At 39.2% G+C, this 26,837-nt stretch overlaps 1 protein-coding gene and 1 long non-coding RNA gene across 5 annotated transcripts in view; one reads left to right on the forward strand and one right to left on the reverse strand.

Annotated features, from left to right (window-relative positions):
- Positions 1-8,147, reverse strand: part of GABRG1 (gamma-aminobutyric acid type A receptor subunit gamma1) — a 61,263-nt gene extending 53,116 nt beyond the window's left edge. Inside the window, exon 1 of one of the 4 annotated variants that reach the window (XM_032686239.1) lies at positions 7,909-8,145. In XM_032686239.1, coding sequence (XP_032542130.1) covers positions 7,909-8,000 — 92 coding nt within the window. In that variant the 5' untranslated portion in view covers positions 8,001-8,145. Of the gene's footprint in view, positions 1-4,669; positions 4,687-7,648; positions 7,668-7,908 lie in introns of those variants that run through there. The other 3 variants (XM_032686242.1, XM_032686241.1, XM_032686243.1) reach the window with 3 other exon arrangements.
- Positions 8,148-13,319: 5,172 nt separating this feature from the next.
- LOC116785429 lies at positions 13,320-25,395 on the forward strand. The gene is made up of 3 exons (XR_004356534.1): positions 13,320-13,406; positions 23,153-23,230; positions 25,317-25,395. It is a non-coding gene; the product is annotated as an uncharacterized LOC116785429 (long non-coding RNA).
- Positions 25,396-26,837: the final 1,442 nt, after the last annotated feature.

Here is a 26,837-nt window from a genome sequence, read left to right on the forward strand (position 1 = left end):
ACAAGCAAGGATGCCTTTGGCCTTCTTGGCCACCTGGGCACACTGCTGGCTCATGTTCAGCTGTCCGCTAACCAGCACCCCCAGGTCCTTTTTGCTGGGCAGCTTTCTAGCCACTCTGTCCCCAGCCTGCAGCACTGCCTGGGGTTGTCATGACCCAGCACTTGGCCTTGTTGAACCTCATACCATTGGCCTTGGCCCATAGGTCCAGCCTTTTCCTCTGCAGAGCCTTCACAACCTCCAGCAGATCAACACTCCCACTCATTTTGGTTCACAACGACTGATTATATTATTGACCGTAACACCTATACTTATAGAGTAAGTACACCTCTTCCTTTTTTCTGAGAAAATCATAAATAAAATTTCTTAAAGCAGCCCTTTGCCTAAGGAAGTACTTGAAAGTACCCATTATTTTCAGTAACTAAGATCTTCCTTTTCTCTATTTCAAACATTTTTTATGTTAGCTGAAAATTTAGTAGGGGCCCTTATGCCAAATATATTTTAATCTTAGAGATCAAGAGTATTTTGTTACTGTAGAATTTGTAGACAGATATATATTCATCTTCCTCTACAAAATGTCTTCTAAGTAAAGCCTTCCATCTATTGCATGCAACAAAAATACAACCTATTAGGAAGATAAAGCAGGCTTTAGCATAACCTGTACTGCCTTGACCAAAACTGAAGTCTAAGACTGATAAAATTCTAAGGGAGATTTATTTCAGCTGGATTTGAATGAAACCTGTAAATGTAAGCTGGTAAGTCTTATTTTTTTGGTTGGTAAGTTTTATCTTCTTTTTGGGTTTTGGCCACACTATGTAATCAAATAATTAAAATGTAAATGGACATAGTCCATTGTTTATCCAGACCAACTAGCAGGGGATGAATGAAGACTTGGAGAAAGAAGAGAATAACCATAGAAAATTATAGACCCCAAGTAGGTATAACTGAAGAGGGACAAACAATACTAAATAAAGGTCAAAATACCACCAAATTGCTGAGGAAGGACATGGTGATGAAAAGGCATCACCTCTCTGGATAGGTGAAACATGTACTAACCCAGCAGTATCAGATCTCCTGGGAGCTTCAGACTACAATCTTCACACAACAACAGACACACATAAATCCATGTGCCACACAGCAGCACACCATCCGTGAGGCTGCAGATCTCTATCTACACTTGACTGTGAAAGGTTAATTGTCATCAAGTTCAAAATGAACTGATACACTGCTGATGGGCTAACTGCCTTGATCCAAGAAACGCTTTCTATAGTGAAACTAGCCTTAAAACAAATGTATGATAAATGAATGCTGAGAACCATAACCTCAATAAAAAGCAGTTAGCCTAAATAAATGCCATCCCACAGTCATTATAACACTCACCAAATTGCAAAGTCAACTTTGTTAGATTCTACTTAAAATATCACCAGCATCTCAATGAATATATCAAAAGAGCTCTCCTTTATAAGGCGTTTTCAGTCATTTAAGCTGATGATATTTCAACATATCCATGTGAACATTGTTCTAACACAATTCACTACATATTTTCTGCAAAATCTTCAGGTAACAAGAAATCTACTACAGTGTTTCACATAAACAAGCTTATATGAAATAGTTCCAATTTCTGATACACATGTGAGCAAGTACCAGCCTCCTCCCACAGGAGGCATAGAAATGTGTTTGGACTGAAGTAACAACAGAACCAAAGACTTCCATTGAATTGTGCACATAATTGTGTCATATAAGTAAATATGGCTTGAAATCACAGAAAAAAACATACAACTACAATAACTAGGCAACATGACCCTATGAGAAACACAGTGAATGGCTTGTACTGAAATTTTATTGTAACTGTTATCAGACAATTATGGACTAATCCAAAGGCCAATTAAGTTAATGAATAATTGTTCAAAAAGGTGAATATACTGTGTAAGGACTAATGGAAATATCTAAACCATGCAATAAAAAGCTTGCTGTGTCTCTCTCTCTCTATAAACAAAATTATGTCTTCTCTGATGTAATTTATTGTGTATTAAACAAAAAACATATGTATTATACTTTTTGTTAGATGGTGACTAAAATTTATGGTTAGCAGAGTTGTCCTCTGCCAGGCATAACCTGCAGGCCATCAGTTGGATGGCCCTCACTGGCAAAGCAAGAAGCTAAGGTGCAGGTTCACAGCTCACCTGCAGCAGGTCTGATAGAATCCAGTACATATTCAATGGTTGTATGGTTGTGAGATCAAGTATTGTTCTTTTCCAGAGAAAAAAATGAGGGCACTTTATTTTTATAAACATCTGCATAATTTATTCTGTCATATAAATACAGCACTGGACAATGAAAAATAAAATTGTCGTGACTTATAGTGAAAGTTAACCACCTAAATGAACACTTAATGATACAACTTTTTCCTAATATAAATTCCATCTGGTTGAACTTTATTCTGAAAGATAAATTGGACAATAATATTATATTAATAACAATAAGACTTAATTCCTCATGATACACTGTCTTAAACAAGAAGAAAACCATATTAAATGAAAGGACTAACAATCTATTTGAAACTTCAAATAATTTAATCCAAAGGGCATATATCTCATGTTACCTCAGATTTTTCGTATTCACTATGTCTGTCTTCCTGAAAACAAATAAAAATGATTGTATATAAATTTGGAAATGCAGAATTAGCCATTCACACCTTACCAGAGATTAATGCAGTGACACAGAAAAGGATTTGAGGATCAAGGTAGAAAGCAAAGAGAACACCTGAGCCACACTGAAGCTAATCCTGCGACAGAGTATTTGAGCAGTATGAAGTAGTAGCAGTGAACCAATATTCTGTGTGTATCTGCCATTAATGAGGCTAATAATTATATAATCTACCCATTTTTAAGTATGCTCTTCAAAGAAAAATGGAAAGGGTTTACCAAATGGTTAAGGAAATAATTCAAAATTTTCTGAAGAAATGTAAGTAGCTCAGTTTACTTATCTGAGAGGAAAACGTAAGCAGCCATCAAGTTGCCTCTTGAACTGCATATACCAGGTATAAACTTCAAATAGTTGTTCAAAGAACAGTAGTTAATTTGACTGTAGCATGGGTAAATCCAATTCAGTGGAAATTTCCATTCTGCGTAGAGTGTCTCCAATTGTGACATATTTGTGTAGAACTTTCATTTTGGATTAGATCATTCATCCTGCAACAACTGCTAGGCATTTAACTGCACTGCAGCTTCCCATCTCCAAGAGGTGAGGATGTTTTCTGACCAAAATGCTAATTCCTTTAAGAATTTTCAGGATTCACTTGCAGTGCTCTGAGTTCTTGTCAAGGCAAAACTAGGCAGAGGCATGCAGGATGAGCTTTGATGACTGGTTTCCCTGTTGAAGAGCAGATGGATGCAGATCATGCTCATGAAAAGCAGCTGCAGCTGTTGGTCTGCACCCTGACGCTACCCTGCAGAACCAGAAGTGTCAACCGAGACCTGGATTTCCCCACAAAGAGATGGACAAGGGATCCAGCGGCTGAGCCAACTGTAGCAGGTGGCACTGGGAAAAAAACTCAAGCTTTTTTTGCTAGCAGAAGAAAGTAAGAGATCCACTGGCTGGAAGCCAGAGAAACCTCAGTCTAGAAATACTGTACAATACTTCACTGGATTCCTCCTCATGATGTCTTTATGCAGGGGCTTAGAACAGTTATACTGAAGGAGCAAACCTGATACAGAAGCCAGGGTAAATTCTCCAGTTTTGTTTATTCTCATATAAGACTGGATTGTCTTAACAGATTCTATTGACTGGAACATCTACCAATTAAAGCATATTTTAGAAACTATTTCCATCTTTGCCATATCATTGAGATTTCCCTCTTCTTTGAAATAAGTTCTGTACTGATGAACTACTGATGATCTTTCTAGTCTCTCTAGTTACCTCTATTAGTTCAGTGCTGGTGAATGATTTACTGTTTTAAGCTTAGATATACAGAAACAAGTTTTTACACAGGCCTGTAGGCCACTGAACTCACCACACTATTTTTAGTCTTATTAAAAATGTTTGCACGTGTGAAAACGCAAAATCGGGACTCATGTGTCATCTCCAGATTAATTCAATTGCATCTAAATTACTCTGTACAAATTACTAACATTCAGAGAAATTGTTAAGAAATAAAAGTTAGCGTCATTGTCATCCACAATCCTTTGAAAGGTTCCTGACAGTTTATTACAGTCATTTATAATTAGTAGTTGTCTCTGATCCTCTTTACCAAATAAGTAATAACATTATTTTGCTCAAGTACATGATCAATTTAGTATGGCATGCAAGAAAGGGTTATGTAGGTAATTAAAAATGTGCTAGTACTCTTCTCTCATAAATGGTACAACAACAACGGGCCTTGAGATGCTTACCTTTGGTTTTCTGTGAGTACAACATACATGACATTTTTAGTTTATATATATGATAGCCTAAACCAAAGCAACTCACTTTCGATCAATGAATATGCCTAGTCCATATAAGTGGTCTCACTTATTGGTCATAGAAATTAGGTGTTCTATTTGACCAAGACTATTGCAATTCCTCTGCAGCTTCAAAGAAAAAACACATATTACCCCAATTCCCTTGTAATCAACTCTGTGGACAGACTTACATATTCAGAAAAAAAAGTTGAACAAGGTCAAGAAGTACTCACCTGTAGCCTTTTCTGTCCAGCTCAGAAAGGCTTGAATAGGTAGCAAAGGTGTTCTTTGTAGCATTAGGCATATTTAACAAAAAGAAAGTTAAAAGTAATTGAAAATGTGGTTCAGTTTGCTAACAGTTTTTTTTTTTTTAACGGAATGACATAGTTGGAAGGTTTCCTTGAAACCTTGTAAGAAGATTATGTGCAAAGAATTTCTCAATATTTCTCAATATTTATGTCTCTTTAAACTTTATACTAACAAAAGAAATTATTAACAAACTTTTAATAAAATAAACTATATTTTAAACCACTGGGACTGCTTAATAACAAGTTCTTCACTGTCACATCATGAGCAAAGCACATAAAAGTGAGAATAATAATGAATAAACATCACAGACATTCAAATGAAATGGTAAATCACTATTATCAAGCACTAAGAAATCAATGTTGTTATGACAAGTTTAACTCTGATCCAGGAATTTATGTGAGAAGAAAAGGTAGGCTGTATTGTATATTTTCCTAACAGATACTTTGAAATAGAAAAGAAAATATTAGTTGACATTTGTACCTCCTGACAGTGCTGACAGTTGCATTTCAGCAGAGCATTTGTAATTTCTTTTAGAACATCAGATCACAAAACTAAAGGGAAGATATGGCCAAAATAAAGTTAAGCTTACAATATACTGTTAGGCATGTTGACCAGCACATACTATTTAAAACAGTATAAATTAGAAGAAATGTTACTGTTATGCTGGTTGGAACTAAGGAAATAATTATACTGTCAGCTCTTATGCTCTGCCTATGAATTATCTGTTTATTTGAGTTCAACAAGAATAATGGTTTTGCCGAACATTTAGAACTGCAGTGACTGCTGGGTAACTACTCTTTCCCTTATAGAAAGGCTCACAGCCCAATTTCTGCTACAGAAGAGATGTCTGCTATTGACAAAAGTAGTCCTTCAAAATAATAACTCATGAAGTTACATCAAGTGCATTGGCCTTTCTGGTCTGTTTGTGCTGCAGGTGAAGAATTGGGCATAAAACAATTGTTTTACAGAGTTCCCTTTGGTGAGGGAAATTTGGTGTAATGTCAGCCCCTTAAAATCATAAACTCTCGGTTGAGCTCAACTTCCAGTATCCTTGCTTAGGCTTTAGCTCCATTCCTAACAGCTGAAACAACTTTACTCACACTCAGCACAAAGTACTTTGTGTATAAATGCGTACTAAAATCACTGCAATTTGCAATCTTTTAAAAGTATGTGTTGAAAAGGTGGGCTGGCTCCTGCAAGATGTTTTTAGAAAAACAGTCAGAACTGGTGCAACCTGGTCTATTCTTGAGAAAAGCATTACTACTGTAATAGTTTTAGTTTGAACTTCAAGGAAAATCTTGGGCTGAAACTACAGAGAGGCATTCAAAGAAGTAGAAAAATAGTATTTCCATCCTACTTTGTGGCAGACTGTTAAAGGGCACCAGAGGTCTCTGCAAACATCCTGCGTTGACACCCATTACACACCAGAGAATAATGATCAGCAAAACATATCCATTTGTTGTCACTTAAAACAAAAAAAGAGGGGGGGAAGATAAATCTTTCAAACACCATTTTTCCATGTAGTCTCTGAATGAAAAGCAAGGCTGAAAATAGTTGATTAAAATACATGGATATTTATACCACAGGTTCCATTTTATTTGAGATGTCCTGTAATACAGAATAAAATAATGCATGTAAGTTATGTCTTTTCCTCACTGAACACTTCTTATCAACTTATTTATAAATACTAATGTTACCTCTTTTTCTCACTGAAGACTTCTTATCGACTTATGTATAAATACTAATGTTAATGAGATGCATACATACATAACCTAGTCCTGTAATCCAAACCACACTTTGACAAACAAAGAAAAATAAATTTTTTTAGCTAGTCCTCCTCCTTTGTAACTAAGTTTTTGAACTGATAAATTAGCATGCATATTCTTTTCTCTGAAACCACTTGATAATTTCTTTCATACCTGAGGTACACTATGATCATTAAGAAACATCTTGAAGATGCACAGCTGCACTGGTATAATTTTCATCAGTGCCTTTGAAAAATATTTCCATAATATACCAAGATTTTAAGACACAGATAAATAAAATATAATAACTGGTGGTTTTAACTAGGATAACACAACACAATCATGAAATCAACATATACAGACTGATAAATCATCATTCAGTGTGGAGAAGTGGTCTAGAGTCTGATAGACTTTAAAAAATGTTTAATGGATTTTTTTTCCCTTTTTTTCTTCCCCCCCCCCCCAGCCTTTACACTACACATTTCTATATCCTCTTAGAATGATAATTTGGTCTATCTTTAAAAAAAACAACACTGGCCAACAGTCAAATACCCTTTCAGTGCTGCTTTGTGATTTTTATGAGAGTGTAACCTGTGGAATGGTTCCCATTAGTTCTGAATGATTAATGGAGTTGAACGATCAGATTCCTTTTTGTTAACTTGTTATGGGTACTAATAAGACATGTACACAGCTGTACCAAACTGTTGTTTCTTCAGAGCCCTTCAGCTCAATATTCTAACTCCCTTAAAATGTACGTTTCCAAGTTCTGGGACTTGAGCAGCTGCCCTTGCCCCATCCCACGCGTGAGCCCGATCGCACTCCCGAGAGGTGCAGAGGCAGGAGCCGGTGCCGTGCGGGATGTCCCGCTGCGTGGCCAGCACACCGAGAAGGTGCCAGCGCCGGGAGCGGTGCCCCCGCACCACCCGCGGAAGGCGCGGGCAGCGCCGCGGTCCCTCGCGGGGCGCGCTCGCGCCCCATGTCCCCGCACCCCCGGCGGGCACGGGCGGCACCGCTGCACGGAGCTCGCTGCGCTCCAGGCGGGGGGCTCCCCCCGCCCGCTGCCCCGGGCCCCCCCGGCACGGCACGGCACGGCCCCGCCGCCCTCCCCGGCATGGCGGGGACGCGCTTTTCCCAGCACAGAGCCGAGCCCGGACTCACCAGCCAGCCCAGCGAACAAGTGGGATGCGGCTGAACTTTTACTTTGCCGGTGCCGGCTCCCCCCGCAGCCGCCCGTGGGAGCCACAGCGGCTGCATCGGCACCTTCTCCGTTGAAGTTTGGCGGCGCAACACACGCCGCCTCCCCTGCCCTTGCCCCCGCCGCCAGCCCGCCCGACGTCCCCCGAGCTCAGCCCAGGGGGCGAAGCGCCGGTAGCCGAGCACCAGCGGGAGGCAGGCGCGGGGCTTCCCGCCGTACTCACCCGCTCCCCAGCCGCACGGTCAGCAGCAGCAGCAGCAATCGGGCCCCGCGGCGACGGCTCCAGCGGGGCGTGGGGCCCCCCCATGCATCCATGAGCGTGAAGGACCTCTCCCTTCCCCGGGTTTTCTCCGGAGAGGCTGAGGAACAGCGACCCTGCTAATCCCACCACCCCCCGGCACACGGCGGGCAGAGGGAGGGGACGGGAAGGGTGAAACACCCAAACAGGTAGAAACCCACTCTCCAAGGACCGAGCAACTCGCCCAATAGGCTCATCAGGTTGCTCCATAAATTATCCTAAAAACTGCTGGGCGAATCAATCCCTAGCAGAGGTGGAGCCTCCTTTACTAGAAGGGAAACATGCTTGGGAGAAAGGGTGGCATTGATTTGGTATTTTCTCCGAAGAGAGAAATGAAATAGACCATATATATATATATATATATGCATATATATATATTATATGCATATATAAATATGCGGAATATATAGAATGATAAATATATGTTTAAAGCTATATATATATATATTTAAATCTTTTTATTTTTAAAGCTACTCCGAGAGCGGCTCGCAATCCGAGAGTCAGCCCTTCGGCCCTGCCAAGCGGAAACCCGCAGCGGGGAGCAGAAACACCGGGGGCTGTGCGCGGACACCCGCGGAGACTGCACGGCCCCGCGTCCGGCACGACCGCGATTTTGGGGAGGGCGGTCCCAGCCATGGGGAAGGGAACATCCGCCAGCCTCTCGTTCGTCCCCAGGAGAAGGGGCACACCCCTCCAGCCGCGGTACCTACAGCCATGCTGAAGACAGGCGGCGTGATGGGCGCGCAAGGGCAGCCGCGGGAATTGCGCGCTCCCAAGGCGCGATGGGCGCAGGCTCGGCGGCTGCAGACGGCTCTGCGTGGCCGCGGAGCGCCCGGGGGGGGGACGAGGCGCGGGGTGGGCGATGCGCGGTGCTGAGCTGTGACATGCGCCAGGGCGTGAAAAACGCGTGGTTTGGGTTTTTTTTCCCTTCTGGTTTCCTCCTTCCTCCTCCTAGGCTGCTCCCTCTTTCTGCCTCTCTCAGGAGACGTACGCGGCAAAGTAGCCAAACACAGCCCGCCAGCTACCCCTCTCCCGAACACGGCAGGGAAAGCACCGCGGTGGCGGAGGCGACCGGAGGTTCCGCACTCGCAGCCTCTGCCTCGGCCGTGGGGACAGGCAGTCACGTCCCGACGGCACCAGAGCTTAGATAACGCGTTATGTCTTCTCTCGTCTTCAGGGTCGGATGGTCCCTGAATCTCTCCCCAGCCCAAATTCCCGGCCCCTGAGATGCCCCTGCTCGGAGCTCTCTATGGGGCGCTTCTGGAGTAATCTGCACAACATGTTCTCAGCGCAAGGCGCAAACCGTTTTACAGCCATCATCATCATCATACTCCTTCGAGTCAAGTTGTCTCTGCACAGAAATGTAAATAACCCCCCATCCGGTAATTATGCCGATGAAAGGCAGTGTTTTGTCTTTACACATCATCATCCGGTAATTATTTTATATGTACAGCTTACAGCTGCTTTAATGGTTAAAGAAACTCACCACGCTTCAGAGAGCTGCAGTACATTAAGTGAAAATTCAACGACTTGAAAATTAATAGCCAGTCCTGTGGGTATTGGCAGACGGTAAAGGCACATATTATTGTATGACCTGAGGTCTCTTTACTGGTGGATTAACACAGCAGGCAGCATCCTAGCATGATGGCAGAGGCATGAGCTCAGAGGAAAGCATATGCATTTATTACAGAGTAAGTGCAAAAGCAGCTCCTCTGCTGCAGGTGGTGGCACTAGGTCCAAGGAGCAGGATTACTGTCCCCCTCAGCAAGACCATAAGCACAGCCTGTCCCCAAGTCCCTTTCTCTCTGGGAAGTCCTTCTGCCCTGAAAGTAGCCATGGCTCTAAGGTTTATTATGGATTGATCTGTCAAATTGACCGCATTTTGCAAAATATGCAATGAATGCTTCTATGTCTTTGCATCTGATGTTTATGAAATCATTAAAACTCTTTACCAGTCTATAAAATTTCATCCTGTCACTAAAAGATATTATGCAATTAAAGTAACTACTGAGAAAATTTGACATAAGAAGTTTAAGTGTATTTACAGGATTCCAAGGCATCTTCTTTCTACGTGAGCAGTTTGGAGAATCTATTTAAAAACTTAATGTCACTCCTGTGTAGAAACAGCACCTTGCTACCACTGAAAGAGATGGGAGACTACGGCTAAAACAATACATAGCATGAATAGTGAGAAAATGAAAGTTTTCATTTGATTTCTGGGTTTAGACTGCTAAGACACATAAAAATACTATTAAAATAAAATAGAAGGAGATGCTCATACATGGTAATACACTGAAGGACAGTGAGTTAGTTATTAAGGCCTGCTGATATTTCTCAGCTGCTTGCTGAGTACAGTACTGGCACAGCTAGCCTAAAAACAGTATTTAAATTCTCAGTTAAAAACACCTTCTGCTACTGAGAGTAATAAGGCTGTTTTAAAAAAGAAAAAAAAAAAAAAAGGCCAGAGGTGAAGAAAGGAGTCAATAGTATAATTTCAAACCTGCTAGACATCACTTCAGAAACAGCAAAGTGACCAAGGTTAGGCAAAACTGTAGAATTCAAATCACTATTATTACTAAGTTTGGTTTCTGCTAAGGAAAACCACTGTCTCTACCTTCTTCAGTCGCGTTTAACAAGTATATGAATAGAAGAACAGGGCTTCATAATTCACTGTCTTTCAAAACCATTTTAAGTCTATCAGTTATTTGTTAAAAGAGCTGCATAGTTCTGGGGTGACTAGGAAAGTAATGCCATCTTTCAGAAACTGCTTGAGACTACTGTCAGAGTGATTAACTTTCCATGTTAAAAACATGAATCTTGAGTTCTTATGAATCTGCTCTTGAGCTTATCTCATTTAACTGATTCCTTACTGAAGTAATGGTTTCAAAGAGAAGAAATAGAAAAAATTTACAGATGAAAGTTTCAGTTTGGTTAAGTCTATAGAAAAAGTTGTGAATATTGATTAATTCATCACAGTGTAGAATATCAGTTATAAAATAGGAAGTGATGGCATACTGACAAATGGAAAAAGAAAAATAATCCAAAGCTTGAATTTGGTAAAGATTTTAAGTATTTAGATGTAAAATCACATCTTAACTTTCAGCTCTGCTGCTACCTCATAGTGGAAGATACAGACAAAACATATATACACTTAACAAATTTCTTTAGAACTGTAGAGCCACATCCATACAAACACCAAAAGAACCCTAGTTTGAGCAGCTCAGCACCTAAATTCTGCCCAAGCTCATCAGAAATCTTTCTAACCTCCAGGTTTGAGGAGTGCAAGATAACAGGATTAATTCCATGTAAAAGACCTCTAAAACCCAGCCAGGATGTATCACCTGTTCCCTAACTTCTTAAAAGTGTAATTATTGATTTGGATTCCATAGAAATACACCTAACCCTCAGGCACTGTAAGAGAAGCAAAGGCATTTGGCACAAGTTCTTGATTTCCAGTCTGGAAGCTATCTATTTAACCTCAAGATACCTACAGTTTGTAATTCTTCTAAAAGGATATGTGAAAAAAATTTCATACTTAAAGCTGAAGTCCACATAGAAGGAAGAGGAAAAAATCCCCCACATTAATATATAAATAGCTAATATCACTGTATTTTTCACCTGGGAGCCTTCACACTTAGTATCAAAGAGCATTTTGATTCTCCAAAATTTAATTTTTCAAGATCACTGAGGAACCCAAAACCACTCATATGCTCATATGTAATTTTCCGTAGCTGACATCCTAATTTATTCTATTTCTCTTGAATATAACTACTTCCCTGACAGGGATATATGAGACTAGATGTAGGATTTGTGTGCCTGCCTACCATTTTGAGCACATAAGAGCTTTGAAAACCTGACCTTAGGGGATGGTCCACCTTCACTCACTATGCTTGAGGGAAGTTGATGGCTCTCACGTAGTTCTTTAGGGAGCCCTTACCCTGCTGAGGGCAAAGTTATCCAATGCGTGGAGAGGGAAGAAGAAATTATCATAGTGTTCTGTTCTCAACCAAAAAAAGCGTATAGAACAGCAAGAACTGAAGGACCATTTCAGTCACATCTTCAAAAGGGTAGATTTACATAACAATATTTTGGTGAAATTGCAAATGTAGACCTTAACTGTGCATTCACAAAGCAATTTACCTCACCCCCTAGATTTATAGAATCATAGAATAGTTTGGGTTGGAAGGGACCACTAAATGTCATCTAGCCCATTCCCTCTCCCACGGACAGGAACATCTTCAAAAAGTATGCACATGTCATTTATGCATTGGAGTAAGCACAAACATAAGTGCAGAGTCACATGCATGGTATTTAAAACCTGCAGCCCAAATGAAAACAGTTCCATTCTTCTTAGGGCAATTCAGAAAAAGTGGTTTTAAATATGCATAATTATGCTTAATCCTTTGTGAATGTTTACTTTGATAAAATTCAAGAAAACTATCTTAAACAGCATAGTAGCCTACTGTCACAACAGATGTAAAAAACATCTCAAGAAGAAAAAAAATTAATGCAAACACTTCGGCACTGGCCTTTTAGAATGGGCCTTTAAATTTGAGGATGGTGGATATCCAAGGAGAACAGAAAGATGAAGAAATATAACTTCAGTGAAGCATTTATATTGTGATTAAACCCACAAAATAATTGCTTTCAGTGAAACAGTCAACATCTTAATAGAAAATAAATTATGAAACTCTCACTTCCCGTAACTAAATATCATTTTAATTAAGATTTCATCTATGATACATTGATTTAACTGCTCACTCACGTTACTCATTAAAATGATTACTAACAGTACAGCTTTAGCTGAACTTAAAAATTAAGCAAGAGAAGAAATCTCAAGACAATGGATGAAGAAAGAAGACTGCACCTCTCTTTGCATCCAGGGGAAGGGGGATTGTTATAGCATATGAGATGATATTCCTTTACATTTAGCATGTTACCCTTCCTCTCCACTTAAGCTATGATGAAGCGAAAAACAAATTGAAGTGTAGACAGATCTATGGTAACTAGGCTGAAGTGCTTAGGTACAGAAAGATAATTTCAAATCACAAACATTCCCTTGGCTCATTACTATTGTCATTGCCTTTCACTAGACCTTCAAATATTTTCAACATGAGCCAGAAAAAAGCTCATTTTGATATTTCCTGTATTACTGGGCATAAATCCACAGTCCCTAACACTTCTTCTCCCTAACAGCACAATTTTATCTTTGCCTCTACCTCACCTGTCAGACAATTTCCCAGAAAAGAGAGTCCAGGACCCCAGACTTCTCAGGAGTCTGGATTTTCCTCTGTGAAGTCACATCTTTGAAGGCAGTGGCCTTTCTTAGCGAATATGGTGACCAGCAAGGAGTACTTCCCAGTGTGAGGCATGAGTGTGCTGCAGACAAGGCAAGGAGTCTTACAGGGGACTGGGGCACCAAGGTGCACTCTAGTTCATTTAGGAAGTTAAGTCTAGCTTGGATTACCCCAATGCCATGGGCAGGAGATGAACACCATTCAAACTCTTTTCCAGTCTGTGCTCTATTTCCCCTGTCAAGGAAGTGACACGGTTCAACCTAGTGTACCTCAGTGGCACAAATGTACAAGAGTACATGGTATACATTGGCACTTCAGTTCAAATGAGGAACTTCAATTCAAAAGTGAGCCTTGGAGTACATGAAGATGATTGCAGCATCTTTTTGGATGTGCTCTCCAAGACAGTTGGAACATACTGTGCTCCAGCACTAGTGGTCTTCAGTCTATGGAACTAGATCGGTACTAGTCTAAAGTAAATCCCCTCCAAACCACACTTACTGTGGGTGCTGGGTTCTCAGTACCAACTGATTGTCTCTGAAGACCTGCTTCCATTTCACCGCAGTATTTGCCAATGTAGCCAAAGCCACAATGATTATTTAGAGAACTAGGACCTTGGCATGAATTATGGCAAAATGGCCTGCCAATGTATGTGTTCCCATACTTTGAAATCATATAGCAAAGAAATCTTCTCTTTTTGCTGATTCCTTTTGTCTTCAGGTAGGATGAAAATTCCCTTCAAATGGCAAGAATAAGAATCACTTCACAGCTTATAGGATACTCTCAGGAGAATACTATTTGATTATGTGTCTGGTCTTATCTCGTTAGAGGCTACCAGGGCAGCTGTTCTACCTGACTATTGTGAGCACTTACAGTTCCAGTCAGATCAGGAGGACAAAGACATGTGAAAAAGAAAAATAATGGGGCAGACAAATATGGTCTGTACTTTTTCCAGTTTCAAAAAGATTCAGTTGATACTTGGCTCAGCCTTTGTTGAAAGTTGAAAGTGGCCTTTCCGTACACCCTATCCTGACCAGTCCTCCTTAGAATATAAGAAGTTTTTTAATCTGCAAAGCACAAGAGATAAAAAGATCTCATCATAAGACTGGTTTGTCTGAAAATTGAAAAATGTTTTCTCCAGAATGCCAATTTAAACTGTTGGTAGCAGAATCCCATAGCAAATCTAAAGGAAAGGTGATATAATGCAGTCCAGAACATTAACACTCTCTCTCCAATATATTATGTCACTTGCTGAACTTCCATAATTGTTATTAATTGACCTCTAGACCTCTCAATTGTAACAAAAGCTTCAGATATTTAGAGATTGCTTTTTGGTATATTAGATTGTATTTTGCTGCCTTTTATAGAGGGCATATATTCTCTGAAGTTGCACTAAATTTGTCCCTTACTTTTGCATCTCCATCTTTCCTCTTAAGGTTCCTTTTCCATCTTCCAACTATTGGTTACTATAAAGCAGTTTAAGAAACAAATGTTTAATTCCCATATTGAGTACATTACCATCAGCAGTATCTCCTGTGCTTACTAGAGAAATAAGCAGAGATCTGTCTGAGCTTCAAATTAGGTTAATTGTTATTGTTCTGCTGTACCTTTTGCAACCGGTCTTGTCTATCTTGTATTGGCCTTTTTAGCCACCAACGCGCTTGCAACAAACGTGGGTAGAGCCCTTCCCAAATCTTCGTTCGCAAAGCCCAGCCATGATGATGATGATATTCACTACATAATCAAATTGAACTGACCTACAATATAGCTTGGTGTAAACCCAGCAGTCAGGTCGATAGATTTATTTGGAATGGTAGGAATACGTCAAAATACTTCATGTAAAACCAGCATTGCTTCCAGGTTTAATTATTGAGAGAAAAAGGAAAAAAACCCTGTCTTCCTAAGTAGTCTGCTATGACAGGTCCTCACTAGATTGTGCAAAGAATATGCTGTTAATTGCCAAAAATCATTTGTTGATGACATCAAACTTTTCAACATTTAGCAACACTGAGATAGCATGGACGTTAAAGAATACAGGCATATTCCACTGTGCCATAATGCAGAGGTCTGCCAATATTTTAAAAATGTACTTTGTGGTATGTTTTCAAAACTACTTCATTGCATCATCAATATGAAAGTGCTTTAATTTCTTTTTTTAAACATAGAAGAGAAACAAAAAAGAATATTTTTCTCTCTCAAACAATACCAGAAAGTAGGACTAGAGGACCCTTAGTCTTAGATCTGTTGCTCCTAGACAAACTATTTTTTCTGCAGTTGTCTTTAATCACCAACTTGGATATTCTAACATTTGCATATAATGAAAATTCATCATTCTAGCATGAAAAAAAATGTTGCTGTGCGGAGATAATTCTGGTGAATAACATAGAAATCAACTATTTTGTAAAGTGGAAGAATTAAGGTTTATCATGTGCTTTCAGGAAGGCCATTATCAGTTATGATTATCAATCTCAATTCACCCTTTTGATTGGAGACTGATGAAACAGCTGCCTTGGTTTGTATCATTGATAATTATTATTCTTAAGAATGATCCTTCTATGTAGTAATCCAACCATTTTCTTGAAAGTATCTCCTAAAATAATACCACTGACAAGACTGGTGATACTCATGTTATCTTCTGCTTCAGCTGTGTTGCAAATGATACTCTGTATGTCAGAGTCTTTGATTTCCCTAATAGCTGTTGAAAGTATTGCATGTTTTTGTGAAGCTTCACCTCAGTTGCCACACTGTATTAACCATGAAAAACAGATTCTTTATTTAGTCTTGAAAAAAATCATTCTAATTTAATCTGATTTAATAAAATAAAATGTAATTTAATTCTCTAATCTATTTTGTTTCATATCTCATTTACTTGAAAATATTTCTACTAAACTACTAATCCTTGTATGCCATTTAATATTCATTAGCTCCTAGCAAAACACTGTCCACCCAGAGGCTAACCTTTCATTTTTAGGAAGTGTCTCAAAGGTTGCTATATGTTAATAGCTGCCAGTCTCAGCATGCCACAGGCTTACGGCAGGTGTTGAGTAGAAGCTGCCATTCATGCAGAATTTTGCAGTGTCCCATAGCTGAGGAATTTCCACCATCCATGTTCCACAGCTCTTTATCATAGCATGTAGTTTTGGGCCCCATGGTATAAAAGAGACAAGCTATTAGACAGCATCCAAAGGAGGGCAACGAGGATGGTGAAGGGACTGGTTGCCAGGTTTTCCTGGTAAATGCTGTGAGAGACAGTATCAAAGGCTTTGTTGAAGTACAGGTAGACAACATCCACAGCCTTTTCCTCATCCGCTAGGTGGATCATCTGGTCATAAAAAGAGATAACGTTGGTCAAGCGGGACTTACCTTTTGTAAACTCATGCTGGCTGGGCCTGATACCCTGGCTGTCATGTACATGCCATGTGATCGCACTCAAGATGATCTGTTCCATAATCTTCCCTGGCACCAAGACCAGACTGACAGACCTGTAGTTCCCTATATCCTCCTTCCGACCCTTCTTGTAGATTGGCATCACCCTGGCTAACCTCTAGTTGTCTGGGACCTCTCTGGTTAGCCAGGACTGACAAAAAATGTCGGAGAGTGGCCTGGCAAGCTTTTCCACCAGCGCCCTCAGTACCCTCAGGGGAATCCCATCCAGCCCCATAGACTTGTGGATGTCTGGGTGGCATACCAGGTCACTAACTACTTCCTCCTGGATTGCAGGGGGTCTATTCTTCTCTTTTTCCCTGTTACCAGCCGAGGGGGCTGGTTTCCCTGAGCATAACTGGTCTTTCTGTTAAAGACTGAGGCAAAGAAGGCATTAAGTAACTCAGTGTGTCCTCATCCTTGGTGACAATGTTCCACCCTACATCCAATAGAGGATGGAGATTTTCCTTGGCCCTCCTTTTGTTGTTAATGTATTTATAAAAACACTTTTTATTATCTTTCACAGCAGTAGCCAGATTGAGTTCTAGCTGAGCTTTTGCCTTTCTAATTTTCTCTCTACACGACCTAACAACATCCTTGTACTCTTCCTGAGTTGCTTGCCCCCTCTTCTGAAAGTCATAAACTCTATTTCTTTTTTCCTGAATTCAAGTGAAAGCTCTCTGTTCAGACAGGCCAGTTTTATTCTCCAGTGGTTTGTCTTTTGGCACATGGGAATGGCCTTCTCCTGTGCCTTTAAGATTTCCTTCTGAAAGTATGTTCAGCCTTCCTGGACCCGTTTGTTGTTAAGGACTGTTTCCAAAGGGACTCTCTGAATCAGTGTCCTGAACAGGACAGTGACTGCCCTCTGGAAGTCCAAGACAGAGGTTTTGTTGACCTACTCCCTTACTTCACCAAGAATTGAGAAGTCTGTCATTTTGTGGTCATTCTGCCCAAGACAGCCTCTGACCACCACATCTCCCACCAGCCCTTCTCTGTAAACAGCAGGTCTAGCAGGGCACCTCCCCTGGTAAGCTTGTTTACTAGCTGTGTCAGGAAGTTACCTTCCACACACTCCAGGAACCTCCTAGGCTGCCTCCTCTCCTCTATGTTCACCTTCCAGAAGACATCCAGCAAGTTGAAATCTCCCACAAGAACACAGGCTAGCCACCATGAAACATCAGCCAGCAGCTCATAGAATACTTCACCTGCCTCTTCATCCTGCCTGGGTGGTTTATAATGGACTCCCACCAGGACACCTGCCTTGTTGGCTATCCCTTGAGTCTTTCCCATAAACACTCAAGTCTGTCATCACCATGACAGACTGCCCTAGAAAATTAAGACACTCCCTAACATATAGGGTACCCCACTGCCTCTCCTTCCTTTCCTGTCCCTTCTGAAGAGGATGTAGCCATGCATTGCAGCACTCCACCATGGCAACTACCTCCTATCTTTCCTGCTTCCAGTGGCTTCCAGCTCCTCCTGTTTGTTACCCATATTATGTTCATTGGTGCAGACGCACTTCAGCCGCATGTTGATCAGATGTGTTCTCCTGTTCCTAAGCTTCTAGTCACAGATCAATATGCCCAACTAACTGTACCTATCACTCCTCTGAAGGTGAGTAGGCTTTTTCTACTTTCATCATACGCATACCTGTGGCTACTTTTCCTCTTCTCTGGAAGCAACTCAAAAAATCACCTTAATAGCTACAAGTACAACCATAGTAACAGAAAGTGTGTTACCCTTTGAATGTTTTTCCCCATATCAGATAGACAAACTAAACCAAAATATTAAACCTTTTCTGTGACATCTTAGGTCTATGCGACAAAGTTGTTTCCAAGTTGGGTCAGAAGGCTTTCTGTCCTCACCATAAAGTGCCTGTTTAGTTCTTTGTTTTCACTGGACTGGGTGCTTCTTTACCCATAGCAAGATGTCTTTCCTCTTTCTTATCAGAAACAAGTATCTGTAGACTGACAGTAGATCACAGCCTCTCTACAGCAGAGATAGGTGTGCACAAGCTAAGTAGAGTAGTTATGTTTCCTTCTGCTGTTTCCAGTTTTAGTCCTTTATCCTTGGCTACAGAGGAATTTATAGCCCTCATCCCTCTAAAGAATTGTGACTTTCCAATAGCTTCTAGTCTTATTTTAAATTTCACATTCCTGCTTTTGAGGGGGAGCCCCAATTGTTGTTTACACTTGCAAGCCTGGAATCTTACGTTGCATGTAGATTCTCCATCCTTATCCCCATATAGCTCTACCACCCAGGTTAGCAGAAACACATCTGTTCTGTCAATTTTTGTCTTTTCTGAGAGAAAAAAAAAATTGGGATAGTGTATTAGTGTGAAATAGCTGGAGAAAGCATACAAGCTTTCAAGTACATGATGTCTTCACCAAGTCTGAAAAAATTCTGAAAATTCCAAGCGAAGCAGAGATCAAATGCAGTTGCTTTGGATTTACTGTAGTTGTGTTTGTCAAATAGACAAGTTAAAAGCAAAGAGCACTTAGCACTTGTTCAACAAAGAACTACAGGAGGTAGGAGATGAGGTAGATTGGTTTAATGATCCATTTGCAATGTGGTCCTAAATCAGAATTTTACATTTAAGTAGCTCACTGAGTATTTGGTTTCTTGACTAAGAATTGATGGTTGGTACCTGAAAGTCTAAAGAAGGGTTGATGTTTCTGATCAAATTTCTCAAAGTACCAGGGTAGTGTACCACATTGTCCAACACTACTTTTCCATCAAATGCTATAAGTCTTAGTGCCTTTTAATGCCTTTAAATCTGTCAGTAAATCTTTTTCAACTCCTTACCAAATTTATTCAAATACTCTTTTCTAAAATCAGCTCAAACTCTTCTACACTGAAGATCTTCCACTAATACAGGTCTTAGAAGTTTGTTTCCCAGTTCTCCCTCTTCTCTGCAACAAGTTTTACTCCTTCCCAGAATTTTTCCTTGTAACAGGCATGTTTTATTTTTAAAAGTCTTTCTTCTAATGGAATCAGCCCACAGTTTTCAGAAAGAAACTCCAAATCACTTTTCAAATATGTTACTGTCAAAATGTCTGATCTTGAATGGGAAAGGACTTAATAATAGGCATATTGGATTGCCCTCATTCTGTGTTACTAACCTGCTTAAGGTGGTGTAAATACCTCTGCAAAACATAAATGGATTTTAAACAATTGTTAAGTTTATGATCAGAATTCAATCACTTTTATAATAGCAATAAGCTGAAATCAATGAGTTAGGAATAGTATCCCAGAACTACCTAGCAATGAATTTTGCATATGCAATGCATTCAAACAGAATTACTCCACAGTTAATCCTACACAGCTTTTGACAATGTGCAAAGTGCACTAAGGATTTGAGTTCAACTGTTCAAATCTGCTCTTAGCTCTAAAAGCTACTAACTCATACTGACAAGTTAAAAACATTTTATAAACTTTTTAAAATAGCTACTCCATTTCTAGTGACCAAAATTCCTTCTCTGGTAAACCACTTTCAGTAACAGTGATACTGCCATAACTAATAGGTATTAACAGCAAGTTGTTACCAAAATATATCAGTATACAAATAGATGTTCTTGTAGAGTATTCTTTTTTTGTGGCATGAACCCTTGAATTACCCTTGAATGGGACTGTATGCTTGACTGGACTGTACTAATATAACGTTAATTACTTTATTGGGAAAGAACAGTTCCAAGGCATTTGAAGGAAAACAGGGGTCTCCAAAAATTCAAGCACATGATTCAGAATGGGCTTTGAAAGTACAAGAGCAGGATGGCATCAGAAGCCTTAAGGCCATAGACCAGGGTAGTACTGGATACAGCGGTGACAAAGACAGCAAAAGTCAAGTATCCAACACATGGAAAATACACTATATATACTAAAAGCCAGTGCTAACGTGGAATTTGCAAACTGTTGAAGAAAGAGCAAATAAGTTTGTTAGTAAACATATAAAAATAACACCAAGTGAAACCAGAAATGAGAAGGAAGAAGTCCTACTATAACCACCATTTTCCTGTCAGTGAAGCACCTGAGATGCTGGATCCATGGTACAACTCTGCTCCCCTATTATATTCTGCTTATGGAACAGTAACACTATTTATCTAGTGACCCAGAATAATAAAGATGAGTGTAAAAGAAACAGGGATAGATACTAGGAAATCTGTGTTCAATAATTGTATTATAAATGAAAATTTGCTGTGATTAGGTAACTTCAACTGTATGAGTTAGCATCCTTGTAACTAAATTAGTAATACAATTTTGATTAAATTTCTAATACCTTAATTGGACTAACAATAAATTCCTGAGTTTGTATAAGGTGTGTTTCTTTAGCCCACATGCACTGCACAGTGCATTTGCTTTGACATCTTACCCTTGATTGTAATTTGGATGTACTGCTCTTTAAAGTTATCAGGCATCATTTATTCTTTTGCCTCTTAACATATACATCTAATGTACTGATACACAAATTAATAGGATAGCTTTTCTTTTAATGAAAAGCTGTGCATATATGAGGGCCTAATGAGTAGGTGTGTTTCGTCACCTTTGATGCTGCAACAATCAAAACAAGAACAGTGGCAATTTGGTGAAAAGACTGCCATGGCTGCCCACAAGCACCTGATGCTCTGGAAACAAGCAAGGATAGCAGGGCTAAGAGCACAATCCTTCATAGCAAGGGAGGTCCACAAGCCTTCACAGCATTAGCTAGCTGCAGTCACTGAGTGGTGCTTCCTAAATCACATGAGAAAGAAGCCCTTTGTCATACAGAAAGAGGTTACCCGTACCTTCAGTTCACTCATGCAGACACCATTTGACCTCCTGTCCATCTCTGAAATGCCTGAATGTTCCACTTGCTGCAAATGCAGATGAACAGGTAATCTCATCTTGATGCAAGCCTGGCTGCAGTGTTTGTCTTGTCCACTCACAGTTCCTCTTCCTGTGCTCCTGTAAAGCACCTGAGATCAAACTCTTTCCTTTACATAGAAAGTCCAACTTCCTCCTGTCTTCTGAAGGCTTCTATCTAAAATCACAACATTTCTGAAGCATGAGGAAATCACACCAAATAAATTTTGCTGTAGCTTCGATATTTATTTGGGTATAATTATAATTTTTCACTAGTAGAGGCATTTTGGGGAAAACAAGTGTTTATAAATTAGTGATAAATGCTCGTGAAATGAGGTGCTGGAATTCTGGATAAAAATCATGGCCAGTCAGACCAAGACATGGTTACTAAAGAACAACAATCAATTTGTGTAATACAGTACATTTTTTTATAATGTATCTTTACAGATTGCAGCCCCTTAAATCATAAACTCCTCAAAAGTCCTTTCCAGGTGTCTTTTTACCTCCTTGATATGTCTGATTTCTTCACCAACGTTTTAAGTAATCCACAGCCAAACATAAATCAATAATCTTTAAGGAGAATATCTTCAGGAAATCTCCCTTTAAAGGAGTAATACAGTAGCTTGTCATTAAATATAGCAAATTATTAATGTGTTTGCTTGTTCCTTTACCTATTCTGAATTGTCTAAGCATAATTTTTAATTCTTTTTCCCCTGTATCTACTTTGTAGACATTCTTTCCACTTCAAAATACCTGTCTTAGTCATAAAGCATAAAAGAGCTATAAAAGCTGACTTTAAGTGGTGTCCTTAAATCCCTTAGGGACCATCCAGCATTCAGCAGATTAAAGTAGTAGTTTTTCAATGACATCTAAGTGTGAAAACTCAGTAAAAAAAACCCTGTTGGATAGTGTGGTAGACAAACAAGTCTTTTAAAAGACAGCTCTTGCAGAACACAATTCACTACCTGGGTATTAATATATGTCTCAAGTCTTTCTTCATATGTTAAATGGAAGTGTCTGGGATAAAAAAAGTCTGCTTGTGCTACTTCATAATTTACACTACACAGTGCTGAACTAGGCTAATGCTTTGTCATCTCCCAACTGTACCTGTTGCTGTGTGAAGGCCTTTCTAATGGAAAACAAATCATTCCCCCTTAAAATCCATTGCAAAGTTACCAGCTGAGCTTTAAACACAGCATCTGTAATATGCTGTGGTGACTGGATACTGTGCAGCAGCTCTAACATTTCAACAAATCTATTAACTGTTTACAGATAATGAGTTATAAATGTTCTTTTGCCAATAAATATAAAATGCTCATGCCAATGAAAACACAATTATAATCCAAGAAAGTGGTGTAGGTAAACTTACTAGTAATAAAAGTCTGTAGAAACCGGAGGAATTATATCCCACAATATCCCAATAGCTACTCTTCCATGGCTGCAATGCAATCAGCAGGGCTTGGTCTGTGGGCAGGCTCCTAGGAGGCTTAAAGCGTTGGAGGGAAGAGCCTCATGGGTTAGCAAAAGCCTCATAAACTTCAGAATCAAACTTAAGAAGAGATACCTGAGGAAATGAGACTTTGAAGTTGACCTTTCTTAGTTATTATTTCTAGAGAAAGAAATGATGGGACTGTTTCATTCTTCCTGCTCAGGCAAAAAGAAAATAGAGATGGGTTCTTTGTGCATGCAAAGTAAGTGAGAAGAATTCTTGTGAGACAAGTTAAAGGAAAAGCAAAATAAAATTATTTTTCATGCCATCAAGACTGACTGAATTGGGAAGGGAAATGCTGAAGGAAAGGAAATTGTAAAAGTCTGAGCTGTATTTTATCAAGAGCTACAATGTAATCTGCTTTAAGAGATCTGCTGAAGATCAGTCCAATGTGCAAGAATTAATATATGCTCTCACTCAACATTTCAGTAATAATTTGAGACACCATGCAAGCTGGAAGGGGTAGAACATATCTTAAATAACCTTAACTTGAATATCCTTTATCAAAATATTGTGAATTTATTGAGCCGAGAAGCTCCTTTAGGGCTACTTAACACCTGTTAAAATTTCTAGTTGTCTCCCACATTATTCCAATACTTAAACAATCGCAGTTGCTTCTAAATTGAAAAATACAGCAAACTACATGCCAAAATACACCAGATAAAGTGATTGCTTATATCTGAAACATGTAGAGGGAATTTTATTCTCAAAGGCACTTCGAAGGCACCTGACTATCTTACTGACACTACACATTTACTTGATCATTTTTATTATAGAATACTAACATGGGATTTGCTGGGAATTAATAAGGGTTTGAATCATCTCTAGGCCCTTTCTGGGCAAGTTTTGGTTTCTGTATAAAAAAAGAATCTAATTATATGGGTTCTCTATTTGATTTAACTACACCCTACCTTTTATGTCTTGGTAAGTTATCCCACTGTCTCCAGAAAACTCCCTGTAATTCTCCACCACGGTCTTTTGGAATAACTTTTGTTGCTGCTATTTCATCTTACTCGAGCCCTATCTTCTGCTGCAAAAGGATGGGACACACAGACCTGTATCCTGTCCTGGGCAGTCTTAAGAAAGTTTGCAAAGGAAAAAGAAGATATAGCAAACACCCTGGATGCTCAGGCACCACAGGAGCACTGGTGGTCCCCTGCCTGCCCTTGCTGCCCTGCAGGAGCAGGGGGCTTGCTGTGCTGTTTGTACCCACCTGCAGCTCCAAAAGCCCCTAATTTATCCCATTCCTGAGCCAATGGCTAAGCCAGCCTAAGGGAACCAGGGAGAATTTCTCAGATGATTCAGAAAAGCTAAGGAAAGGATTATGGCTTTACATATATTATAAATGCTTACGCCTTCATACCTTCAAACTATCTGCAAAGGGTATTATGTAGTTGAGGTTTGCCTCTTATTGACTTCTCTCCAGTGCATGCAGAAGTTTCTGTAAACAAAAATGTTTCTTCCTCAGAATTCTGTGCCTCAGAAATAAGAAGTGCATTGAATCTAATCTCCTCAGGTTTGAGGAGAGATAGGAGACTCAGAAATGCTCGTTAGCTCTCACACTTTATAGAAAGAAATATGATGTTATGTATTGAAGCTAAGGAAAAATTCATTTCGCTAAGCTAAGAAGGAATTCACCAGAACAAAACATATCAGGAAAGCAACCAAAATCAAAATCAAATAAAAAACAACCCCCACAACCTTAAACAAACAAACAAACAAACCTCCAATTCCTAAACAAATGGAATTTAAACAAATCAATTTTGGAAAAGCTTGAAGCTGTAAAAAATTGGAGAATATCTGGAAAAGCCAGACACTAAGGAAAAATTTCTTTCAACTAATCTATGGAAAAATTCACTAGGGTGAAATATGTTAGGACAAAAACTAAAGCAAACAAAAAGACCTTAACCAAATGGAATTTAAACAAACTGGTTTTAGTAAAAGCTATTTCTCCTCAATTGCTCAGCAAGTTTGCTTTGAGAAAGTTCAAGTTCAATAGTTCTCTGTTCGTCTGACTTTCTGGTATGAGAAAAAAAGCACAAAACTGAAATATTTTTCTTTTGATCAAACCCTCCTTGCGTTGTACATGCATTACAAAGAGCTGAAACACAATAACAACTGCCTTTATCCTGAACAAGTCACCTTGAGAGGTACAATCTAACCCTGAATTTATTTATGGTGACTATGAAATATGACTATGAAAGGGAAATATAGTACTGAAGAATGAATATGAAATACATTTTAGTTGAAGTAGTTCATTATTACATAACCTCTCCTTTGTTATGTAGCCTCTTGTAACCTGATAGAAGACTACAAGAACAAAAGGGAGGCACTTTAAGTAGATGAAGATTTTCTAAAAGTCAACTGCAACAAGAGCTCCCTGTCAAGTATGAAGTCTAATCCACTACAGCCACCTCTTCCAAAATCTCTGTGGCATGGCTTTCAAATAAAAAGCACATCTAAGTATTAATCTTCTGGGGAAGAAAAAGGTATAGAAGAAGAGTAACTCGCAAAACAGAGACCTGTTTTTTCATTAATTTTAAAGAATGTCCTTCTTCATGCAGCCCTGTGTCAGAGCGAAGCATGCCCAGGTGAGAGCTAGACCTCTGCAGCATCAGCTGCACAGGGGGAGAAATTAAATCAAGGGTCCATTTATTCAGAGATTTTATGAGGATGTGAGTTGCCGTAGGAAATAGCAATAACTTTTCCTAAATACGTGTATACTTATTATAAATTATTGACAAATAATACAGGTACTGATATTCACATTCTGCTGCACTGTGTGTGAGATAACTTCTTATTACTCCCTAATTATCTAACTAATGGCAACTACCTAGACTGAATTTCTGGTTTGCAAAGAGGGAAACAGTCCAAGAAATGAAAATATAATTTACAAAATTTACAAAATTTACAAAAATCCAAGTGCCTGTTAAATATTTTTATGCTTTAAAGAGTTGCATGAACAGGTAGGATGGAAAATTTATACAGGCTTTCTTTTTCATTATTTTTCTAAATATCAATGATGATTACTTTAAAAATAATCCTTACAGAATCAGTGAGCTCTCTCATGGAAGACTTTTCTAACTTTGGCCACAGGTGCTTCCTATGAATGAGAAACTTTGTTTTCATGCTTGTGTATACATGGTTTGTGCAATCTCCATTTTTAACCCTAATTTAACATTTTACTGAAATTATCATGTTTCTGGCTTGGCAGGAAACATGTCTGTTGTGCTTTTTGATGAACTGCTTTTTAATACAGGTGTATCAATAAATTATGTTCCTTTATGTAGTCAGATTTTCTGAAATGATAAAAGAAAATTATGAGCATCAGTTCTTTAAAGGTATGTCAGGCTATGAGGCAGTTTGGATCAGAAACAAAAAAATTTTCTAAGATTTTATCTTTAAAATGCATTCCAAATATTTAAATATACAAATAATATACCAACTTTCTAAGCAATTTTTTTGTAATTTGTTATGAAATTAGTGTGAGTCATTATCCTGAAGTATTCTTCTTGGATTATTTCTCTCCTTCAAATTACTTCCCATTTAAAGTACTTAATTTCTTAGGTGCTTTGTATATTTTCATCTTCTTTGATTCTCTATGGTACTGTACCTTACAACATATGTGGTTTCCATAGCTTTTTGCTCTTTCAATTAAACTTTTTTTTGGGGGGGAGGGAGGAGGTAGAGGAAGGGAATTCACTGAGATATCATTTCGAACACCCAAGTTATTTTATGGCCTCAATAGTGCTTTCCATATTAGTAGCTTTTATGCAAAATGGAAAAATATAAGCAATAATGCTCCTTGA

This window comes from Chiroxiphia lanceolata, chromosome 4 (assembly GCF_009829145.1).
Source record: "Chiroxiphia lanceolata isolate bChiLan1 chromosome 4, bChiLan1.pri, whole genome shotgun sequence".
Classification (NCBI taxonomy): domain Eukaryota; kingdom Metazoa; phylum Chordata; class Aves; order Passeriformes; family Pipridae; genus Chiroxiphia; species Chiroxiphia lanceolata.